This window comes from Ornithorhynchus anatinus, chromosome 16 (genome assembly GCF_004115215.2).
Source record: "Ornithorhynchus anatinus isolate Pmale09 chromosome 16, mOrnAna1.pri.v4, whole genome shotgun sequence".
In the NCBI taxonomy this organism is placed as follows: Eukaryota; Metazoa; Chordata; class Mammalia; order Monotremata; family Ornithorhynchidae; genus Ornithorhynchus; species Ornithorhynchus anatinus.
Window position 1 is genome coordinate 197,859 of NC_041743.1, and position 22,224 is coordinate 220,082.

Consider the following 22,224-nt stretch of genomic DNA (forward strand, 5'->3'; position numbering starts at 1 on the left):
GGGGAACGGGAGTTTACCGTATCTGGGCGGGAACGGGGGGTGTTGACCCGTGGGGGGTGGGCGGCACTAGGCGACAGGGAACCATGCTAACGGGTGAGGCCCCGGCGGGGTCGATCCCCGACCCCTGCTCGGTTGCAGGTGAAGCCCTTTGACCCCACCTTGACCCCGGTGATGTCCGCCTGGGACCGTGGTGCCAGTAGGGGTGTGAACCAGCCATATCCCGACTGTCGCCCACCTCCATGGCCCCAAGCTGTATGCCCTCTTCCCCTCCCTCATAATCCTACCCCCACCTTTTCCCAGAGAAGGCCCGCCCCTTCATTCCCCAACCTCGGTAAGCTCCACCGCCCCCATCGCCACTGGACACGGAAAGCCCCCGCCACCCCATTAGTTCACAGCTTGGCAGGGTGACCTCCTTGCGAGGGGCGGGGGTGAGGGTGTGGGCAAAGCGAGGTTCAGAGAACAACTTCCACGCGAAGAGAGTGAAAAACGGACCTGATCCCAAGCCCCTCCGGACCCTCGGCCGATTTTATTGCTTCCCCGTCCAAGGCCCGGGACGGGCAGAGTCGGGTAGGACCGTAAAGGGGTAGACCGAAGGGCCGGGGGCAACCCCCACGACGGCCCTGGGTGGAGGATGGGGCTCCGAGGCGAGGCTGGCGGGGCTGCAGCCGCCGCTGGGGGAGGAGCCGGACACCCGGTGCCCAGGATTCAGCCCGGAGCCTCGACTTGGTCGGCTGGGCCGGCCTCTTGGGGGGCCGGAGCTGCGTGGGTGGGGGAGCTGGGGAGGAGACAGGGCAGTGGGCCAAGAGGGAAGACCCAGTAACTAGTAACCACCCAAGTGTCGGTGCGGGAAGCTCCCGGAATAGCGTCCCTGCCCTCGCCCTGACCCCGGGACACTGGCAGGATAGGGCAGGGTTTCCCCTGTGGGGTGGGGCCCCGAGAGCACTCCCCGGCTCAGAGATCCCTGCAACGGACCTACACGGCCCCGCTTATTGTGTGTGTGGGGGGGGGGGGGGGGACCAGAGTTGCCACTCGGTCACGGCAGGACCAGGGCAGAGAGCCAGGGCTCCGGGGAAACCCCGCACGGCCCCAGTTGCCTCCAGGGCCTCATCTCCACCACTGGTTACGTTTTTTAAGAAGCCCTTGGGGCACGAGGGCGTCTGCCGACGCCGGGCCGGTGGTCCGGTGGCAGGATGGGAGTCTCTCGAAGAAGGGGGCAGGGGAGGAGGACGGAGACCCCCGCCACGGCCCCCGACTGCCGACGTCTCCGTTTGTGCCCTCCGAAGTTAACTAGAGAGAGTCCGGTGTGGCCCGACCCGGCCGGCTGCTCGCGTGGCCCACGATGCCCGATTCAGCAAGAGGGTGCAAGACTCTGGCCAGGTACGGGTGGACCACGGGATGACCGTCACAGATCAGGTGATGGGGGCCCAGAGGAGTAGCAAGGTCCATTTTCCTAAGGAGAGAGAGAGGCAGCGACGTGAGGAATCACAGTTCACCAGGTCCCCTCTGGGGGTGGGGGGCTGGGTCCAGATGCTCCAGGGCACGGAGACAGAGAAGACTAGGCCAGGTCACCGTGTAGAGAAGCCCTGCTCCTTGCCTTGCGCGGGGGAGAGGGTGGAGGGAACAGAGGGGGGATGCAGGGCAGTTCCCTAGCAGGGCGGCGCCCGTCTCCTCTCCGTATGGTTGGCAGGTGGGAGGGTTGAGGTTAGGGGGGCAGCTGTGGAAGCAGGGCAGCGGGCTCCTGGCAGAGAGGAGAGTCTGTGGACGGCGGGGGCGATCGCAGGCAGGCAGCAGGAGTGGTCGCAAGGGCCCACCCCCGCTGTCCTCTGGAGAGGTTGCGACTCTCCGGGCAGGAGCTCCCGGCACCGCCATCGCTCGGCACCCTCGACCCCGGGGCCAGGGCCCCGGGTGCCCAGGCGGAGGGAGGAGATGCTTGGTCCGAAAGGTCAAGATCCTAGGGGCCCGGGCAGACGCAGGCAGAGGGGCCGGGCTTGGAATCCGCGAACAAGGGAGGGAACTGCTGGTCCCCGGATCCTTCCCTGCCCGGCGAGGCCGGAGGGGGCGGTTTCAGAGCCGGCAGCAGCAGCAACAGCTGCTCCTGCTCCAGCTGGAGGCTGGGGCGCCCGGGGAATCCGTCCCCGCAGCGGCCACGCACCTGCAAATACCGACAGGTCTAGAGGGGTCCGTTCCCGGTCATCCCTACCCACTCCGGTCGGCTGGGGGGACCCTGGCCCTACCCTAACCTCAGCCCGACCGGTCTCAGGAACGGGAAGGAGCCGCGGGCCTGGCCCCCGGAAGGGGAGACGGGAGGGGAGGGGGCCCGGGACCGATCCTGGGCGCAGGCGGCGGGGACCCCGAGAGGCCGGAGGCGGCCCCAAGCCCCTTACCCTCGCGTCGTACTCCAGGACAAAGGGTGGGAAGTCGATCTGCTCGGGGGCGATGGCGGCAAAGAGCTGGTGAAGACTCTCCACCTGGTGCACTTTGTCCTTGAGCCCCGACACGGAAAAGGTGGTGAAGAACCAGGTGGCCACCTGGGCAGAGAGGGCCAGTCAACGCCGCGCTCCCCGGCCCCCCAGAACCGACGGGGCTCGCTGGCCCGCTCGCTGGACGCTGGGCTGGGAGGTGGAAGACCCGGGAGTGTGCTCGGGTGAAACGGGGCAAGTCACCGAACCTCCTTGGGCCGCAGGGTCCACGTCTTTGCCGGCCCGACCCCTAACTCGACTCTCTGAGACTGTGAGTGCCACGGGGGACGGGGCACGCGTGCGATCTGAGCAGGTGGTAGCTAACTGCCCTGTCCTTGACACCTCGTATACACTGCCAACATCACCCCGTGGCTCAGGATGACGGGCAGCATGGGGAGCAGCAACAGACCGGGAGCGGGACTGTGCCAAGAGCCCTCCTCCCCCCGGACCAAGGAGAGAGCACAGGCAGGTCCTTCGGTCAGAACAATCAGGGTGGTCTATCTCTGCCACTGTTACTCCCTCCCCCCCTTCTTCCTCCTCCTCCTCTTCTACCAGATCCCTGCGCAGTCGCAGCAGCGGCCCCGAAGCCCACCCCGCTTCCCGCACCGTGGGACTCCCGCAGAGCCAACAGAGCCCGGGGCCGGAGCATCCGGGTCGGTAGGGAGCACACTCTACCTTGGAGCGGAATGTGGGGTGGACAAAGTACACGGCCTTCAGGTTCCTCTTGTACCTGGAGGAGAATGGCGAGGTCAGGGAGGGAGTCCCCCGAAGGCTCCGTCTGACCCCCACGGCAGTCGGCGGACGTTCGGGCTCCAGAGACGCCCAACCGTCACCGGGCTGGGGGCGGAGGAGGGGGCTCACGCCCCGGAGCTGCTCTGACCTCTCCACCTTCTCTTTTTCTCATCAGACCAGGTTGGAGGTGGGTGCCCCTGGTGTAAGTGCCCCCTGCAGATGATTTCCCAAAGAGCGCTTCCCTAACAGGGGCGGCCACACCCCAGGGGCCCGAACTCGGGCCCAAGGACGGGGAGCACGGGTGCCCACTCCCAGGGCCGGGGGGGCGGTGGCCCCCACACTTGTGTCAACCCGACCTCACCCAGGTCTGACCAGACCTGAGAACTTCCAGTCGTGGCTGCGGCCACCAGTTACAGGTGCCTGCGTGTTGACGCTCTCTGACCGCGCTCCCACAATTCGCCGCTCAAGGAGAGGCCTGGAGCAGAGAGGCAGTTTCCCTGGAACACGCGAACGGGGGCTCGAGCCCTCGAAATAACCCTCGCTCCCTCCCACGTTCCATCCGTCCCTTCCTCCCCAGCTCAGAAGCTCCCACTCTAAGCTCCCGGTGGGCAGGAAAAGGGCCCCGTGCTTCTCTGAACTGACCTGATGAGCTTGAATTTGCCCCAGAGCTTACTTAGCACAAAGTAAGGACTTAATAAAGGCTGCAATGATCAAATAGCGTCATTCTCATCATTGCCCTTTCTCCAGAGTGGGCGCTCGGTCCCCAGCGCTGCCGTTACTGGGAACTTACTTGGCATCCACAACATCATACAGTTTCTTGAGGAAGTCGGAGTCCAGGCGATTGTAGTCACTGGTGAGTGTGTGAAAATAAACCAGCACGTATTCCTTCACCACGATGTGGTCCATCACGTGGATGAAGTACAGGAGGGCCTGCAGCGGGGACAGAAGGGGACGGAGGGGGAAAAGGAAGGGACGGAGGGGGCGGAGGGGCAGACGGAAGGGGGCAGAGGGGGAAGACCTGGTTAGCTGGAGCAGCCACCCATTTCCCAGGATCTGACGGAGAGAAACCTCCCAGGGCCCCGGCTAAGCTGCACCCACCGCTCCCTTTCCAGTCGCCGTCCTCCCCTCGGGGCTCCCCGCTCAGGTCTCATCGGCCCGTGTGGTGCCGTGACCTTTCCGGACGCCCCTCCTCCAGTCTGTATCCCACGTGCCGCGCTTTCGCGGGCAACAGACGGAGGGGCTGACCGGACAGGGAGCCGGGCCAGGAAGCTCGGGCCCAATGATGCTGATCCAGGGCCTAGCCCGGGGGTGGAGACGGGCCCTTTCTTCCACCCGCTACGATCCGGCTTCCGTGCCCTCCGTTCCTCTGAGAACACCCTCTTCGTGGTCACCGAACCCCTCCCGCCGGCCAAGTCCCCATCCCCTTCGACCACCTTCGACGCTACGGACCACTCCCTTCTCCTGGAAACATTTCCTAACCTTGGCTTCGCTGACACTGTCTTCTCCCGGTTCTCCTCCCACCTCTCCGGCCGCTCCTCCTCAGTCTCTTTTGCAGGCTCCTCCTCTGCCTCCCAGCCTGTTAACCGCGGTGAGGGGGAGGTCCCCCAAGGCTTAATTCTGGATCCCCCCCAATTTACACCCTCTTCCTCCACTCTCATCTACTCTCAGGGCTTCAACACCCACCTTGACGAGGATGACTGTTCCATCTCCCTGGCCAGCCCCAACCTCGCACTTCTACTAGCCTTGCATTTTCTCAAGGCCTCCGGGACAACTCAAGATGGATGTCTCTCCACCGCCTCAAGTTCAGCATGTCCCAACCTGAACTCGTCTTCCCTCCCCAGTCCTCTCCTCCACCTCCCTTTCCCATCACAGTGGCCAACCCGACCATCCTCCTCATCCCTCCGGCACATAATCGTGGCATTGCCCTGTTCGGCTCTCTCTTTCAACCTCTTCGTTCGGTCCGTCGCCGATTTCTGTCAGTTCCAGGATCGGCCCCCCGCCCCCCCGCCCCCATCCAAGAGGCCAACGGGCTGGTCCGGCCACTCATCAAAACCTGCCTTGACTACTGCATCGGTCTCCTCGTTGACCTCCTCGCCCTCAGCCGAGCTCCCCCTTCAGCCCGAGCGTCACTTTCCCGCGGAGATTCTCTGTCTACGATGTCGTTCCGCACTGACTTCCCTCCCTATTCCTCAATGGGAGTTTCCCACCGCTCTCCACATCGAGCAGAAACTCCTGAGCGAGGACTTTAAGGCAGTCCATCCCATTTACCCACTCTCTTCTCTCACCACACCTCAGGTCACACATTTCAAGCCTTTCTAGCCCATCTATTCACTGGCCTCATTCTCATCTCTCATCTTGCCCCAACCCCTTGCTCACACCCTTCCTTCTGCTTGGAATTCGTCCTTCGTATCCGGGAGCCTGCCCCTCTCTTCATCTTCCAAGTCTTTCTGAAAGCCCATCTCCTCCAGGAGGTCCTGCTTTATTAACCTCTTCTCTCCCCAAGGTCTATCCCCACCACTGCCAGCTCAGGGTATCGGGGCCTGTGCTCACAAGCACCCACAGCACTCCCGCCTCCATCTTCCTTTCTCCACCGCTCCAGGCAAGGCGGCTGCTTCCCGGCCCGTGAGCGCCGACGCCCGACCTCGCTGGCCGGCCACGTGTCCGCCCGCAGCCCTGGGCGCTGCCCACAACCTTCTCCCCGTGCCGGGGAAAGCCGCCCCGCGTGACCCGATGGCCGGGCCTGGGCCTCGCTCCCTACCTTGTCCATGTCAATGAGCGTCACGGGGATGTTTCGTCCCACCACCACCATGACGGTGCGGCCGCAGTTGTCCACACCTGCAAGGGGAGAGCCGATCAGAGACCCGGGAGCGGCACCTGACATCCATCCGCCCACACCAAAAGCCAAGGAGGGCCCGGTTCAGAACGCGCGGCGACAGACGGTCTAGAGGAAGCGCACAGAACAGCCCGCAGAGCCTCCGTGCCGGAACTTCAGTTGTCCCTCAGTCATCCACGAGAATCACCAACGTGGAGGATCACACCGCGAACCATCCACCGTCCCTCCCTGCCTCCGCACGTGAAGCTCGGAAACCCCCTCCGATGAATGCTCGCTCTCAGCCGTGCGCTGGCACATCCTTCCCCACTCACCGGCCTCCCCACCAATGATTCCCTCCTGGCTCAGCCCCAGCCGTCACCAGCCCCGGCTCGGGGGGAGTCGGGGGGGGAGGGGTGGGTAGGTCACCGGTCAGGGTGTGCTAAGCTGTGGAGGGCCACAGTCTCCGGGCAGTGAGGAGGCCACGCTCCCCACGGCCCTTCCCGAGACAGGAGAGAAGCCGTCCCCACCAGCCCCAGCTGGAGAGGATGGAGAAGGGACCCCGGAGGGGGAAGAAGAGGAAGGAGCCGGGAGGTGAGGGAAGGCAGCACGGTGTGGAAGCCATTGCTGGGGGAGGTGGCTGGGGGCAGTCTGAGACAGGAGCACTGGGAGAGACTTGGAAGGGAGTTCGGGGGGAATTTTGGCGGAGAGCCCTGGGGGATTCTTGGCGGAGAGCAATTGCGGGGGGCCTTGGTAGGGAGCGCGGGGCAAAGGTGGCACAAGCAAAAAAAAATCCAGGGCCACTCACTCACCGGTTTGATATAGGGCTTTCAAGGAGGCGATGTCGGAGAGGTCCTCTGCCCTTGCTTGGCACAACCAGCGATTGTAACTAGAGAGACAGAGCAGGGGTTGGCCAATTCCAGAACTGCCCAAAGCCCCACTGGTCCCGTGCCCCAGGGCGGACGGTGAGGCCGGGAGAGTCAGCACCGGCCACCCGCTGGGCAGAGCCCGCGGCCGGCCCGACGAGATCAGCGCCCCGGTGGTCCCCGGCACCGCTGCCTGGTGCTGGAGCTGGGAAGCGGCCTGACGTAGTGGCTAGAGCACGGGCTTGGGAGTCAGAAGGTCATGGGTTCTAATTCCTGCTCTGTGCCTCAGTTCCCTCGTCTGCAAAATGGGGGCTGAGACCGTGAGCCCCACGTGGGACGGGGATTATGTCTAACCCAATTATCCTGTCTCTACTCCAGCGCTCAGGACAGCGTCTGGCACACGGTAAGCACTTAAATACCATTACAATCATTATAATTATCGTGACGGAGACGCACAGCGAGCTGAGGAGAGCCCGCGGAAGCTCTTGGAAAGCCTCCCTCTGTCCGGGCCCGGTCTGGACAGCCGGTGCCGACCTCAGCGGCCCGGCGATCAGAGCCGAGTGGCACGCGGCTGGCTGCCGAGGGCCGCCCTCGCGGAGTTCCTCCGGATACAGAACAAGAAGAGCCAGGCCACAAGAAGGGGGCACAGCTCCCTAGCCCCATGCTCTGCCCCTCCCCTTCTCCTCTTTCGGGACCAGGTGCGGGGCAGGAAACTGGGGAAGAAGGAGCCCAACAGGTTCACGTGCCTGTGGGTATGTGTGCACGTGTGCCTGTGTGCGTGGCGTGGGGGCAATGTGGGATGTGGAGGGAAGTGGGGGGGGGGGGTTGTTCGCTCCACCGGCCCCATCGGTTTCAAGCCTGCCAAATCCAATGGCTCCTACTCCATTCTGATCCTCCTTGACCTCTCTGCTGCCTTTGACACTGTCGACCATCCCCTCCTCCTCCATACCTTATCTCACCTTGGCTTCACGGACTCTGTCCTCTCCTGGTTCTCCTCTTACCTCTCTGGCCGATCATTCTCGGTCTCCTACGCTGGAGCCTCCTCCCCCTCCCATCCTTTAACTGTTGGAGTTCCTCAAGGGTCAGTTCTTGGCCCTCTTCTGTTCTCCATTTACACTCACTCCCTCGGTGAACTCATCCGCTCTCACGGCTTTGACTACCATCTCTACGCAGATGACACGCAGATCTACATCTCCGCCCCTGTCCTCTCCCCCTCCCTTCAGGCTCGCATCTCCTCCTGCCTCCGCGACGTCTCCACCTGGATGTCGGCCCGCCACCTAAAACTCAACATGAGCAAGACTGAGCTCCTCATCTTCCCTCCCAAGCCCGGTCCGCTCCCAGACTTCTCCGTCACCGTGGATGGCACGACCATCCTTCCCGTCCCGCAATCTCGGTGTCATCCTTGACTCGTCCCTCTCGTTCACCCCACACATCCTATCCGTTACCGAGACCTGCCGGTTTCACCTCTACAATATCGCCAAGATCCGCCCTTTCCTCTCCACCCAAACGGCTACCTTACTATTACGGGCTCTCGTTATATCCCGGCTAGACTACTGTGTCAGCCTTCTCTCTGACCTCCCTTCCTCCTCTCTCGCCCCGCTCCGGTCTATTCTTCACTCCGCTGCCCGGCTCATCTTCCTGCAGAAACGATCTGGGCATGTCACTCCCCTTCTTAAACAACTCCAGTGGTTGCCTATCGACCTCCGCTCCAAACAAAAACTCCTCACTCTAGGCTTCAAGGCTCTCCATCACCTTGCCCCTTCCTACCTCTCCTCCCTTCTCTCTTTCTACCGCCCACCCCGCACGCTCCGCTCCTCTGCCGCCCACCTCCTCGCCGTCCCTCGGTCTCGCCTATCCCGCCGTCGACCCCTGGGTCACGTCCTCCCGCGGTCCTGGAACGCCCTCCCTCCTCACCTCCGCCAAACTGATTCTCTTTCCCTCTTCAAAACCTTACTTAAAAATCACCTCTTCCAAGAGGCGTTCCCAGACTGAGCTCCTCTTCCCCCTCTACTCCCTCTGCCATCCCCCCTTTACCTCTCCGCAGCTAAAGCCTCATTTTCCCCTTTCCCCTCTGCTCCTCCACCTCTCCCTTCCCATCCCCACAGCACTGTACTCGTCCGCTCAACTGTATAGATTTTCGTTACCCTATTTATTTTGTTAATGAATTGTACATCGCCTCGATTCTATTTAGTTGCCATTGTTTTTACGAGATGTTCTTCCCCTTGACGCTGTTTAGTGCCATTGTTCTTGTCTGTCCGTCTCCCCCGATTAGACTGTAAGCCCGTCAAACGGCAGGGACTGTCTCTATCTGTTGCCGACTTGTTCATCCCAAGCGCTTAGTACAGTGCTCTGCACATAGTAAGCGCTCAATAAATACTATTGAATGAAAGCCTGTTGCGGCCACGCCCACCCCTGGGCGAAACCCAAAGTCCCGGCCGGCAACAGGGCCGGGAACGGGACCGTGGGGCCCAGGTGTCGGGGAGAGACGTTCCCGGTTTGTAATGGCCCGTCCGCACCAGGACCCCGGCGGCCCGGCCCGGCCCGGCGAGGGCCGGCGCGCGCAGGCGTGCCCGGGGGGCGGCAGGGCCGAGGCGAGGCCGAGGGGCGGGTGGATGGGCAGGAGAACGGGCCGTCGCCTTACTTCCTCTGATGTTGTTTCTGCAGCGCCGCCTCCGACAACTGTCCCTGGAGGACCAGGCGCCGCTGCTTGTCCACGTCCTCCTCCATGCGGGCGAACGCGTGCGAGCCGACGAACGACAGGCCCACCTCCAGTCCGTCCTCCTCCTCGTCCTCCTCCGCCGCCGCCCGCGGGTCTGCAACGGCAGCGGCGGCAACAGCCCGTGGCGCTCGGGGCGGCCTCGGCCCACGGCCAACTTCCGGCCACCGGATGCCGCCTCGAGTTCCGTGGGAACCCCGACTCCAGGGGAGCAACCCGACGCGGAGCGGGGCCGGTCTTTTCCAGGCTCCTCGGCGTGGACCCTATGGGCACGCCCCCTCCCCCACCAGGCTAGGGCCTCCCCATCCCCATCCCACTCTGGGGCCCAGAGCAGCCCCCGCAGGGGCGCCCCACCAGACCAAGTCAGGTCACGAGCCAGAGCTCATTGCGGGGAGAGAACGTGCCTGTTAATTCTGTTATGCTGGACTCTCCCAAGCATTTACTTCAGCGTTCAGTAAATACCACTGATTGATCGCTTGATATTAGAGACTTTCTAGGGCCCCCCTTCCCCGACTGACTGCCCTGCGGACCTCCTCCCTGCCCTGGGCGTCTCCGGGCCAGGGCGGGCAGCTGAGGGCGGGGCTGGGGGTTTTTGAAAGCCGGTCCAGCCCCCCGCCTGAGCTCAGCTCCAGCAGACCGCCGCGTGCCCCCACCGGTGACGACCCGACATCATCGCCGCGCAGAAGGGCCGGTCGGGTATTCCCGCCTCCAGAGGGGGGGATCCCGGGCTCGGGCAGAGCTCCCGCTTCCCCGATCGCGGCCTCACCCTCTGGCGCGCCTGGCTTCTCGCTTATGCGGATCTGTCGTTCCGGGACCACAGGCTCCCCCTGGGCGTTGCCGATATCCGCAGGGAGGAGGGGCAGGGAGCGCGCCTCCTCTTCCAAGGACCTTGGGAAATAGAGGGGCAGCAGCTTCCGGTAGGTGGCCTGCAGTCGGGAGAGCAGAAGGCGGCCAAGTGGACTCCCAGAGGCTCTGGATTCCCTCGGGGTCAAAGACCAATCTCCAGCTCGATACCTAGGTCAAATGCTGACCCAAGGCCACCCAGGGCTGGCCCGACCTTTGGCCCGAGGCCACCCGGTGCCAACCCACCACTGCCAACGCTGACCCAACGCCAGTCCAATGCCAATACTGACCTGGAGTCAGCCCAGGGTCGACACTGATCCAATGACAACCCAAAGTTGGGCCTTTTTTTAATGACTTCTGAGCTAAAGAACTAGCACAGGGATTATCCAGAAACCCGGCTCCTCCTCCTCCTCCTCCTCCTCATTGTCCCACTCCGGCCCCCAGTGCCCGGCTGGACAGCATCTTGCCAGTCCTTCCACTGAAGCTGTTTGTGGCGAAGGAGGTCCGGGAGCTCCGTGATAGGGGACCTTGGCTGACACAGTGGCTAAGGTGAGTCTTTCCCCGGCCCCCAAGGCCGGCTGCATCCTTTCCTGGTAGGTCCAGACCCCCGCGTGGGACCGGTCCCGCCCGAGGCTGGGGGGGGGGGTGGGGCCCCCCCCACATCTCCAGGAGGGAGACTATTCTCTGCTAGCAGCTTCCCCGAGCCCAGACCTGCCCCACAGCTGACTTGATGGTCTGGTGACTTCCCCACCATTTAGCACCACGCTTGGCACATAGTATGTGCTTGACGAACACTAGCTACAATTACCGCTGGTTGTGAAAGCATCGTTACATAGTCCCACCCGGATGGCCTTTCCAAAACCTCCTTCTGTTGGCCTTCCCGCTCTCCAAAAGCCTCGAGAGCTATATATGTGTGTGCGCGCGCGCGTGCACAGCTGCTGAATACGGCGCGTAACCCCTGCAGTCCCAGAAACCCTTACGGCGCATCTTGCAAGCACGGGCAAAGCCCAGGCGTTCACACCCCAGAGCCAGAGCTCTGTCAAAGGCACCGACCGTCCACTGCGCGCAAGCGCAGGGAGAAGGGGACAGGGATCGTTTTGGGCCGGGGGGTGAAGGGGAGGCTTCGCAGAACAAACACGCTAGAGGATTCCCATATGGGGCCCTTTCAGCCAAGGTTGGAAACCCTCAGGTGGGTCACAGCCCATGGGTCTGAATCTCGCAGGCTTGGCGGTCTCGGGGCCCACGGCCCCCTTTTACAACAGGGAAAGCAGCTGTGCTATTTCCGGGCCGGAGCGAGAGCAGGCGCGTTTCGTCCCCGAGTGCCCGGCCCGCGGGTGAATGGAGAAAAAAGTACCTCTTCCAGGTCCGACACAGCAAACACGACCTTCTCGATGGTGTCGCCGTGGGCTTCGAGGAAGCGCCTCACTGTGCCTGGGGAGGGACGCACGGGGAAGAGTCGGTGGTGGTGGTGGTGGTTGGGGGTGTACGGCTCCCGCCCCTCGCGACCACAGCCTCCCAGGAGCGAGGTTGCACGGCGCCCCGTTCCCCGCCCCTTGCTCGGGCACCTCTACCCCTGGGACACATTCGTCTCGACAAGCAACGCCCCCTTCCCCCAGGTCGGATGTGGACTGCCACACAGCCGGGGCGGGAGACGCCGGGCTCCCCGGGCCACTCGTAGAGCTGACCGGCTCTGCCGCAGCGGTGAGAGCCGTGACTCGCTGGCCGGGCCCCTCTACCGGACAAACGCCCGAGAAAATACCCACTCCGGCCCTGGGTGTGGCCAGCTGGGTAGGCCTCACTGCCCGGGCTGGAAGAGGGAGCTTCCTCAACCTTCTGGCCTCGCCAGTGATCACTGCCCGGGACCAGCGCAGCGCCGGGGCAGGCCTGAGGTAAACTTCCCCACCGATGCTGGCAGCGGCCTCTCTGGCAGAGTCCGGTGCCCTTGCGTCTCCGGGCCCCCGCAGTGACGTCTCGGGTTTCCGTGTCACGACGTCCCACGTTGGACGGGGACAACCGGAACGTCTGAGCACCGGCTGGACGCGCCGACGTCCCAGAGCCGGGAGGCCCCGACACTCGGGAAAGGCTGGCCTTCGGCAGGCCGAGTTCCAGGTGCAGGACGGAACGGCGGAGGGAGCGGTGGGAAGAGGAGGGCGGAGAACCTACATCTCGCCCACGTCGGGGACGTGTTCTGGGAGGTTTCGGGTCTGAGAAACGAAGGGGCCGAGGGCATTCTGTTGACTCCTGGGGCCCTGTGACGGCTCGGACCCCCCGTACGGACCCGGCCTCCCCGAAGCGGACGCAATCCCCGGCTACACGCTTCCGGGCTCGAAAGGAGCCCCCGGGAGCTCCGGTGACAACGGCTGCCGCGGCTCTGCTAGTCGGCAGCTTCAGGCAGGACCCGCTGGTGGCGATGGCCCGGTGTGGTGGACGGGCCTGAACCGCTCTCATCTCTCGGGGAGGGTTTGGGTCGGACAAGGCGACCGGGCTGCCTCCGTGCCCCGAGCCGGGGGCCACGCCCACTCCCGGGACTCACCCACTCCCGGGACTCACTCACGGAGGGCGATGTGGGTGGCGTCCTCCAGAGGGTAGCCTCTTTTGGCCGAGTTTATGACGCAGAATCCCACCGAGGACATCGCCTGCTCCCTGGAGGGGAAACAAAGCCGGGATGAGGCCGCAGCGCCCGGCGCTCCGGGGCGTCCCCGGCGTCGAGCCCGGCGGGAGGGAGGGCTCGGCCCGGCCCGGCCCGGCGCCGGGGGTCCCACGGCCGCCCGGGAGGGGCCGGAGTCTCTGGGAGAGGGGATCGCTCCGGGTGCCCGCACGGCGGATCGGGCCGGGCCGGGCCGGGCCTCACTTGGTCAGCTGGAGGACGTTCCAATAGCAGCTGTAGAGGGAGCTCTCGGCCGCAGTGCGGTAGCGGCTCTTGTACTTGGGGCCCACCGTGTGGATGATGAAACGCGCCGCCAGGTTGAAGCCTTTCGTCAGCTTCGCCTCTCCGGTCCGGCAGCCTAGAGCACAGGGGAGGGTGGGAGACGAGAAGGCGGGCGAGCCGGGGGCGGGGCAGATGGGCGAGCTGGCAGGGGTTCAGGGGGCGGGCGAGCAGGAACGGGGGAGGGCGGGCGGTGAGATGGCCGGGGGAGGGAAGGAGAAGCCCAAGAAACACCTCGTCTCTTCCGGGCCATTCCCTCCATCTCAGGCGGGTGGAGGGAGTGCGACTGCCTGGTTCCCCGAGGGACCCCTCCCCCACCCCCCCGGCTTCCCCACGGACCCTCCACCTCCCTAGGGAGCACCCCACCCCCGCCGCCTCCAGCCTTCCTGGTCGCCTCCTTCGGCCTCCAATCCCCACACCTGCACAGACCCCCCCCCCCCCGAAGAGGAGCTCAGCACGCAATTCTGCCTCTCCAAAACCTCCACTAGCTGCCTACCTCCCCGGGCTCAGGCGGACCCTCCTGGCAGGTCAGTTCTCAGCTCTCTGCCCCTGCTCCTCCTCAGCTCACCTAACCGGACCGGACCACATTCCCCACCCTCCTGTCTCCAAACCTCCTTCTTACCGAGGTCCCGGCTCCGGCTCCATTCAAAGCCCTCCTAAAATCGCACCTCCTCCGGGAAGCCTCCCCTGTTTAACTGCCCTCACACCAGCCACCTCGTCCCGACACCATCCTGAGCACGTCTATTTTTCCCTCCCTCTCCTCAGCGTATATGTCCATGGATTGCTCTTCACGTACAGCACGGCCCGGGGAAAAGAACCCGGGACCGGGAGTCTGGAGATACGGGTCTCATCCCGGGTCCTTCGCTTGCGTGGCCACAGACGAGTCACGGAACTCGGTTTCCTCAGCTGTAAGGTGAGGACTCGATAGCCATTCTCCCTCCCGCTCAGACTCAGAGTTCTCTGTGGGCAAGGGACCGTGTCTGATCTAATGATTTTGTAGACGCCGAACAGACCCCTGTGATTCTTCTTCTTATCTGTACTCTCGACTCTCCGTTCAATTCTTCCATCGTGATTCACTCGTTCTACTTCCCATGAGCCCCTTGTTCTTCCTCCTGCTCCCTCCGTTTGAAAATCATATGTGCCGGCGGGCTCCAGGCACCAGATTGGAAGCTCCTCGAGGTTAGGGAACGTAGGAGTGACTGACTCCCGCTGAACTCTCCCCTGCGCTCAGTGTGGCGCTCGGCCCCGACCGGGGGGTTAGGTCGGCACGTCTGATGGGTTCCGGGCCCCGTCGAACCCGAGCCCCGGTCCGAGGCCGGCGGTTGTGCGGCCGAGTCTGGTGGAAAGGTCCTGGGCCCGGAAGGCTGGACCCAGCTCTGACCCTGCACGGTGTTAGGCCAGTCGCTTAACTTCTCTGGGCCTCAGACCCGGCCTCCCCGGAGCGCACGCGGACGGAATCCCCGGCTATGCGTTTTCGGGATCGAAAGACGGGAGGGATCCTAGGCCTTAGGAAGAATGGGGAAAAATGGGGATAAAAACTTCGGTGCTCTCTCTCAGTCTGGAAGCGCCATGTACGACAGGGACTAACGATGACTATAACGACGACGACGATGGTATCTGTTACGAGCTTACCGGGTGGTGCTGGGGTAGAAACAAGCTAACCAGGTTGGACGCAGTCCCTGTTCCACAGGGGGCTCCGTCTTAATCCCCATTTTACAGCTGAGGGAACTGAGGCACACAGAAGTGAAAGGACCCGCCCAAGGTCACACAGCAGACAAGTGGCAGAGCTGGGATTAGAACCCAGGTCCTTCTGACTCCTAAGCCTGTGCTCTATCCACCGGGGTACTTTGTTTGATCTGATCACCTCTACCTACCTCAATGCCACACACATCTCCTCTCCCCTCAAAACCCTACAGTGGCTACCCATTAAGCGCTAACAACGTGCCAAGCACTGTACTGAGCGCCTAGGTAAATGCAAGGTAATCAGATCAGACAGGGCTCCTGCCCCACACGGCACGCACGCACAGCCGAGGGAGGAAGGAGAACAGGAATCAAACCCCCACTTTACAGATGAGGGAACCGAGGCCCAGAGATTTTAAGTGACATACCCGAGGTCCCTCGGCGGGCAAGCGGCGGAGCTCTTATTCGAACCCCGACTCCCAGGCCCGGGCAACTTCCACCAGACTACGCGGCTTCCGTCCGCACGGAGCACAGACTACTGAGCCCCGGCTTTGAGGGTCTCCATCAGAAATCCTCACGCCCCCACCCCCCTTTCCCTGTCTCGCCTTCTCGGCTCCTCCTCGGCTCCCCGAACTCTGGCTCTCACCTCACCTGCCTCCAACCCCGCATTCCCGTTGTCCCCGGGGCCCAAAACCTCCATCCCCCGTAGCGGCCCGGCATGAGTTCTTCCCACCGCCCAAGCCACCCTCCAATCCCACGTCCCCCGACAAGGCTTCTCCGGCTGATCACCGGTCCAAGATTCTAGACGCCCTTTGGCCCCTCTTGGACCTGCCCACTCGGGCCCCCCCTCAGCCCCTGGAGGTAGACGCCCGGTGCGTTTGCCCTCACCATGAGAGCGCTAAGCTCCTCGGGGGCAGGGAAGGCGCCCCGGGCTTCCGCTGCATCGGCCGGGCCTAATTAGCCCAGTGCCCCTGCCCTGAGCGGGCCCTCGGCAGACACCGTTTCCGCCACCGTCCCGGCTCCTCCTTTCCCTCGGCACGGTGTCTCCGGCTCCGGAGGGGGAGACGGGGCAGAGGAGCCAACACGGCCCGGCCCGGCCCACCCCGCTCACCTTTGAGTTTCTGCAGGTCCTCAAGGAGGTCCGGTCCCGCGAGGGCGCAGATGCTCTCCGAGACGGGGTTCTTGTCGGAGAGGCTCTCGTTGCTGGTGTTCACGATGGCCGTGCAGTTCAGTAAGGCCACGTCTCCCTTCCTGAGGAAGCCCGCGCGGCGTGCTCAGAGCGGCCGCTCGCTCCCGCCGCCCACCTGCCCACCGTCCGCCCCTCCTCTCCAACGGCCCCTGCCATCGGCCCGGTGTGGGGGCGGGGGGGTGGTCCGGCTTGTTCACGTCAACGCCGGTGTGGGGCTGGGGCACGACGGGGAGAAAACAAGGGGCCGGTTCTGTCAACTGCTCCCTTCCCAGTCACCGCGCCCAACGTCCATCCGCCCACGACCGCCCCTGGGGTCGCGCCCCTTGCCGGGCTGCACCGCGAGCGCCCGGCCCATCGAGGCTTACCAGAGAACCACCTTCCCGCCGACGGCTCTGTTGCAGGGGAAGGGGGAGCGGGGACAACCCCCCGGGAAGGGGTCCCGGGGGTCCGGCTCCCCGGGCTCGAACGAGTCCATCCAGCTGGGCAGCGTGTCCACATCCACAAACTGGGACGGGGCGCCCAGGGGGTCCATGGGCCAGGCCCGCCTCGGTCCTCCCGGCGGTCCTGGGCCGAGTGAGGGAGACGTCCTTCCCGGGGCCTGCGGGAACAAGGACACCGTCGACTCGGGGCCTTCCCCGGATGGGCCAGGAGGCCGTCGTCCACCCCGTGGGCGTCGGCGGGAGCCGGACCGGTAGCGGCGTCGGCCGGCCCCGTGACCCGCCGGGCCGCGAGACGCCGCCCGGGCCCGTCGGTCGACGGACGCCCGGTCCGGCCGGAGCCGGAGTCGCCCCCTTCTTTCAGAGAGGGAATGAGAGACCGGCCCGGCCGCCCCGGGAGCTCAGGGACGCGGGACCGTCCGGCACGGCGGCGGCCGTTCGGGCCGCTTCGCGCTAGGCCGCCGAGCGACCGGCGACGAGCATCACCCCCTCGAAGACTGGCTTTGCCCCGAGGACCTACGGAGCGACGGCTCCCGGACAACCGGGAGCGACGGCGCCGCCGCGCCGGCGGGCCGCCGAGACTACTTCGGGAGGAAGGCGGGACCGCGCGGCCTGGTGGGACGCACCCAGCGGGAGTGGGGCCTACTCCCACTGCTGCCGCCGGTCTGCTGTGCGACCTCGGGCAACTCGCTGAAACTCTCGGCCTCAGCGTCCTCATCCGAATAATGGGGAGAAGAGGCAGCGGGGGATGGCGGAGAGAACGCGGGACTGCGAGTCGGGAAACCCGGGTTCCGGTCCCGGCTCTGTCACCGAGCCGCTGTGCGACCTCGGGCAAGCCGCCGAACCTCTCTGGCCTCGTCTGAGAAGCCGGGGATGAAAATCTCCACCCTGTCTCTTGGGCCGCGAGCCCCGTGTGGCCGTGAGCCTGGGGGGACCATCCGATCAAATGGTATCGAACCCAGGGATCAGCACGAGGCAGATACGTATTCGATTCCATTGTCACCGTAATAAGCAGCAGCGCGGCTCAGCGGAAAGAGCCCGGGCCTGGGAGTCAGAGGTCACGGGTTCGAATCCCGGCTCCGCCACTCGTCAGCCGTGTGACTTTGGGCAAGTCACTTCGCTCCTCGGTGCCTCGGTTCCCTCATCTGTAAAATGGGGATTAAGCCCGTGAGCCTCACGTGGGACAACCTGATTACCTTGCATCTCCCCCAGCGCTGAGAACAGTACTCGGCACAGAGTAAGCGCTTTGCACGTACCAACGTCGTTATTAACGCATCAGGGAGAAGCAAGGAAATAAAATGGGCCTTCGGGACCCAGGCACCTGGAGTTGCGTCAGGGAGGGTGCAACCGGCGGGTACTTCATCTGTCAAATGGGGATTAACTGTGAGCCTCACGTGGGACAACCTGATGACCCTGGATCGACCCCAGCGCTTAGAACGGTGCCCTGCACGTAGTAAGCGCTTAACAAATGCCAACATTATTATTACTTGTTTCCCCTTAGTCTGCCGTCACTTCGCACCACCCAGCCCGGCCGCGGCCCCTCGGACGTAGGCGGGGACCGGTGACCGGGAATGGGGGCTGGGATCTGGCCAGGGGCCGGCCTGAATCAAAGCGAGTCGGGCACCGGGGCTGACAGCGAGAAACCCCGCGGGGTTCTGACCGGCGTCGCCGCTCTGCGGGGCCTCCGCTGACCAGAGGGAGACACCGGGCGACCGCCTGAGCCGCCCGGGACGGGCCGACCGGACCCACGCCCGGAAGGAAGGCGATCCCTGCCGCTCCGGCCCCGGCCCCGGCCGGGGGATGTGGGTTCTCTGCCCCTCCGCGAACCCGCTGAGGGAGGAAGAGGGAAGAGGAGGGGGAGGGGAGAGGGCCGGTTAGCCGGTCGCGAGCTTTCCAGAGAAGCGGCGTGGCTCGGTGGCAAGAGCCCGGGCTGGGGAGTCGGAGGTCACGGGTTCTAATCCCTGCTCAGCCGCTTCTCGGCCATGACATGGAACCAGTCACTTCTCTTCTGAGAAGCAGCGCGGCTCAGCGGAAAGAGACTGGGCTGGGGAGTCGGAGGTCACGGGTTCGAATCCCGGCTCTGCCACTCGTCAGCTGTGTGACTGTGGGCCAGTCACTTCGCTTCTCTGGGCCTCAGTTCCCTCATCTGTAAAATGGGGATTAAGACCGTGGGCCTCACGTGGGACCCCCTGATGACCCTGTATCTCAGCATGGCTCAGTGGAAAGATCCTGGGCTTCGGAGTCAGAGGTCATGGGTTCGACTCCCGGCTCCGCCACTTGTCAGATGTGTGACCTTGGGCAAGTCACTTCCCTTCTCTGTGCCTCAGTGACCTCATCTGTCAAATGGGGATTAACTGTGAGCCTCACGTGGGACAACCTGATGACCCTGTATCTACCCCAGAGCTTAGAACAGGGCTCTGCACGTAGTAAACGCTTAACACCAACATCATGATGATTATTATTCCCCCAGTGCTTAGAACAGTGCTCGGCACATAGTAGGCGCTTAACAAATACTAACATTATTATTATTCTCTGTCCCTCACTGACCTCATCTGGAAAAGGGGGATGAAGACTGTGAGCCCCTCATGGGACAACCTGATGACCTTCTAACCCCCCCCCCCCAGCGCTTACAACAGTGCTCGGCACAGAGTAAGCGCTTAACAGACACCACCATGATTATTATTAAGAGAAGCAGCGCGGCTCAGTGGCAAGAGCCCGGGCTTGGGAGAGGTCGCGGGTTCGACTGTAGGCCCGTCAGAGGGCAGGGACTGTCTCTGTTACCCATTTGTCCATTCCAAGCGCTTAGTCCAGTGCTCTGCACAGGGTAAGCGCTCAATAAATACGACTGAATGAAAGCGTGAATGAACCCCGGCTCGGCCGCTTGCCGGCTGTGTGACTTTGGGCGAGTCACTTCTCTGGGCCTCAGCGACCTCATCTGTCAAGTGGGGATGAAGCCCGTGAGCCCCACGGGGGACCACCCGGTGACCCCGTCTCTCCCCCAGCGCTTAGCACAGCGCTCTGCACCTAGGAAGCGCTTGACCGATCCCAACATCATGCTTCTTCTCCGGGCCTCAGTCCCCTCATCTGTCAAATGGGGATGAAGCCCGTGAGCCTCACGTGGGACCACCTGATGCCCCTGTCTCTCCCCCAGCGCTTAGCACAGCGCTCTGCAGCTAGGAAGAGCTTAACGGACCCCCAACATGATGAGTAGTATTATTCTCCCTGCGGCTGACGGGGCGGAGGGCCCTGCCGGCGTCCAGGGAGGGCGCGGCCCGGTCCTCCCCGCCGCCCCCCCTCCCCCTCCGCCCCCCGCGGCGCGCGCGCGCGCGCGGTCTGACCGGTGGGGCTCCCTCGGGGCGGGTCCCGCTGTGCTGCCGGCGGAGGGTCCGGGGCCCCGGGCGGGAGGGGAAGAGGTAGAGGAGGAGGAGGAGGCGCCGCCGAGTCACGCCGACTTCCGCTTCCGGCGGGGGCCGGGCCGGCCGCGCGCGGCCGTCGTCATTTCCGCCCGGCGGACCGGCGCGCGAGACCAAAGGGGGCGCGAGGCGGGCGGCGCGAGGCCGGGAGCGGGGGGGGCGGAGGGGCGCGCGGCGGGCGGCGCGAGGCCGGGAGCGCGCGGAGGGCGGCGCGAGGCCGGGGGGCGCGAGGCGGGGAGCGCGAGGCCGGGAGCGCGCGGAGGGCGGCGCGAGGCCAGGGGGCGCGAGGCGGGGAGCGCGAGGCCGGGGGGCGCGAGGCGGGGGGGGGAGGCGCGAGGGCAGGGAGGCGCGAGGCGGGCGGCGCGAGGCCGGGAGCGCGCGAGGCCAGAGGCGCGAGACTCGGCGGCCTCGTGCCCACGCGGAGGCGACGGCGGCGGAGTCCCGGGAGGCCGTTGCGGTAGGGGCGCCCGTGGGAAGGGAAAGGAAGGGAAGGGAAGGGAAGGAAAGGGAGGGTGGCGGGGCCCCCGGCTCCCTAATGACAACAATGTGGGTATTTGTTAAGCGCTTCCTCGGTGCGGAGCACTCATCCGAGCGCTGGGAGAGAGACGGGGTCATCAGGCGGTCCCACGTGGGGCTCACGGGCTTCATCCCCATTTGACAGATGAGGTCACTGAGGCCCAGAGAGGAAGAATAACGATGTGGGTGTTTGTTAAGCGCTCACTAGCTGCAGAGCACCGTTCTAAGCGCTGGGAGAGATGCGGGGTCATCAGGTTGGCCCACGTGGGGCTCACAGTCTTCATCCCCATTTGACAGATGAGAGACCTGAGGCCCAGAGAATAATAATAATGATGTTGGTGTTTGTTAAGCGCTCACTAGGTGCAGAGCACCGTTCTAAGCCCTGGGAGAGATGCGGGGTCATCAGGCGGTCCCACGTGAGGCTCACAGGCTTCATCCCCATTTGACAGATGAGGGAACTGAGGCCCAGAGAAGTTAATAATAATAATAATAATGTTGGCATTCGTTAAGCTCTTAGTATGTGCAGAGCACTGTTCTAAGCACTGGGGGAGGTAGAAGGTGATCAGGTTGTCCCACGTGGGGCTCACAGTCTTCATCCCCATTTGACAGATGAGGTCACTGAGGCACAGAGAAGTGAAGTGACTTGCCCACGGTCACACAGCTGACGAGTGGCAGAGGTGGGATTCGAACCCCTGACCCCTGACTCCCAAGCCCGGGCTCTTTCCACTGAGCCGGCCATCGAGCGCCGGGCGGCCACGGATCCCGGAGCGGGGCGAAGCCAGGGGTGGCCCTGACACCAATCCTCCCCGTCACCGGGTCCCCCCGTCCCCTCTTTCCCGACCCAGCTCTGGTCCGAGGAGCGGTGCGCCCAGGCGGCGGGAGCCCGGGCCCGGGGACACCACTTCTGGCAGGGTGGCTCAGGGCCAAGAGCCCGGGCTCGGGAGTCAGAGGTCGTGGGTTCTAATCCCGGCCTCCGCCCCCTGTCGGCTATGTGTCTTTGGGCCAGTCACTTCGCTTCTCTGGGCCTCAGTTCCCTCATCTGGAAAACGGGGATGAGGACTGGGAGCCCCCCGTGGGACAACCTGATCACCTTCCGTTCCCCCCAGCGCTTAGAACAGCGCTTTGCACATAGTAAGCGCTTAACAAATGCCATCGTCATCATTCCCACCTCGGACCCTTGCCCGTTGCGCGTCCGCGGGCCGGGCTTTATTTGCTCGGTGCCTCCGTTTCCTCATCTGTGAAACGGGGGGTAGAGATCCCTTTTCCCTCCCTCTTAGACCGTAAGACCCATCTGGGCTAGTCGCTGTGTCCGACCCGCAAGTACTGTAGCTAGAGAAGTGCTTAGCACACAGTAAGTGCAATAACAAATAAAGCGATGATCTTTAACTCCAACCCCTGGGCCCCTCCCCGCCCCAGGGTCCAGGGTGTCCCCGGGCACTTTTACCATAGTGCCTGGGCCGGCGCTGGAATCGTGGAGAAGATCCCCTCGGATCCGCCCCGGGTGGTCGGGAGTCACCCCAGGGCACGGGCGGGACCCGCTGGGTTCTCCGCCCGGTGGAGGAGTGGACGGGCCGGAACGGTTCTCCGGGGAGCCGCTCCCGACCGGAGGTAGACGGTCCGTCTCCCGATCCAGGTGGT

At 64.2% G+C, this 22,224-nt stretch overlaps 1 protein-coding gene across 3 annotated transcripts; it reads right to left on the reverse strand.

Moving 5' to 3' along the window:
* Positions 1 to 475: 475 nt before the first annotated feature.
* GDAP2 (ganglioside induced differentiation associated protein 2) lies at positions 476 to 22,224 on the reverse strand. Of its 3 annotated transcripts, none has more exons than XM_029080235.1 (14): positions 22,031 to 22,224; positions 16,586 to 16,818; positions 16,143 to 16,282; positions 13,277 to 13,430; positions 12,980 to 13,068; positions 11,780 to 11,856; positions 10,349 to 10,508; positions 9,508 to 9,679; positions 6,813 to 6,889; positions 5,950 to 6,026; positions 3,982 to 4,121; positions 3,135 to 3,189; positions 2,385 to 2,528; positions 476 to 1,450 (listed from the first exon to the last, which is right to left on the reverse strand). In XM_029080235.1, the coding sequence occupies exons 1-14, from the start codon at positions 22,031 to 22,033 to the stop codon at positions 1,403 to 1,405; spliced, it is 1,569 nt and encodes a 522-aa protein (XP_028936068.1). In that variant the 5' UTR covers positions 22,034 to 22,224; the 3' UTR covers positions 476 to 1,402. The 3 variants fall into 3 exon arrangements, with proteins under 3 accessions (XP_028936068.1, XP_028936069.1, XP_028936070.1); XM_029080236.2 differs by lacking the exon at positions 22,031 to 22,224 and adding an exon at positions 19,996 to 20,100; XM_029080237.1 differs by lacking the exon at positions 2,385 to 2,528.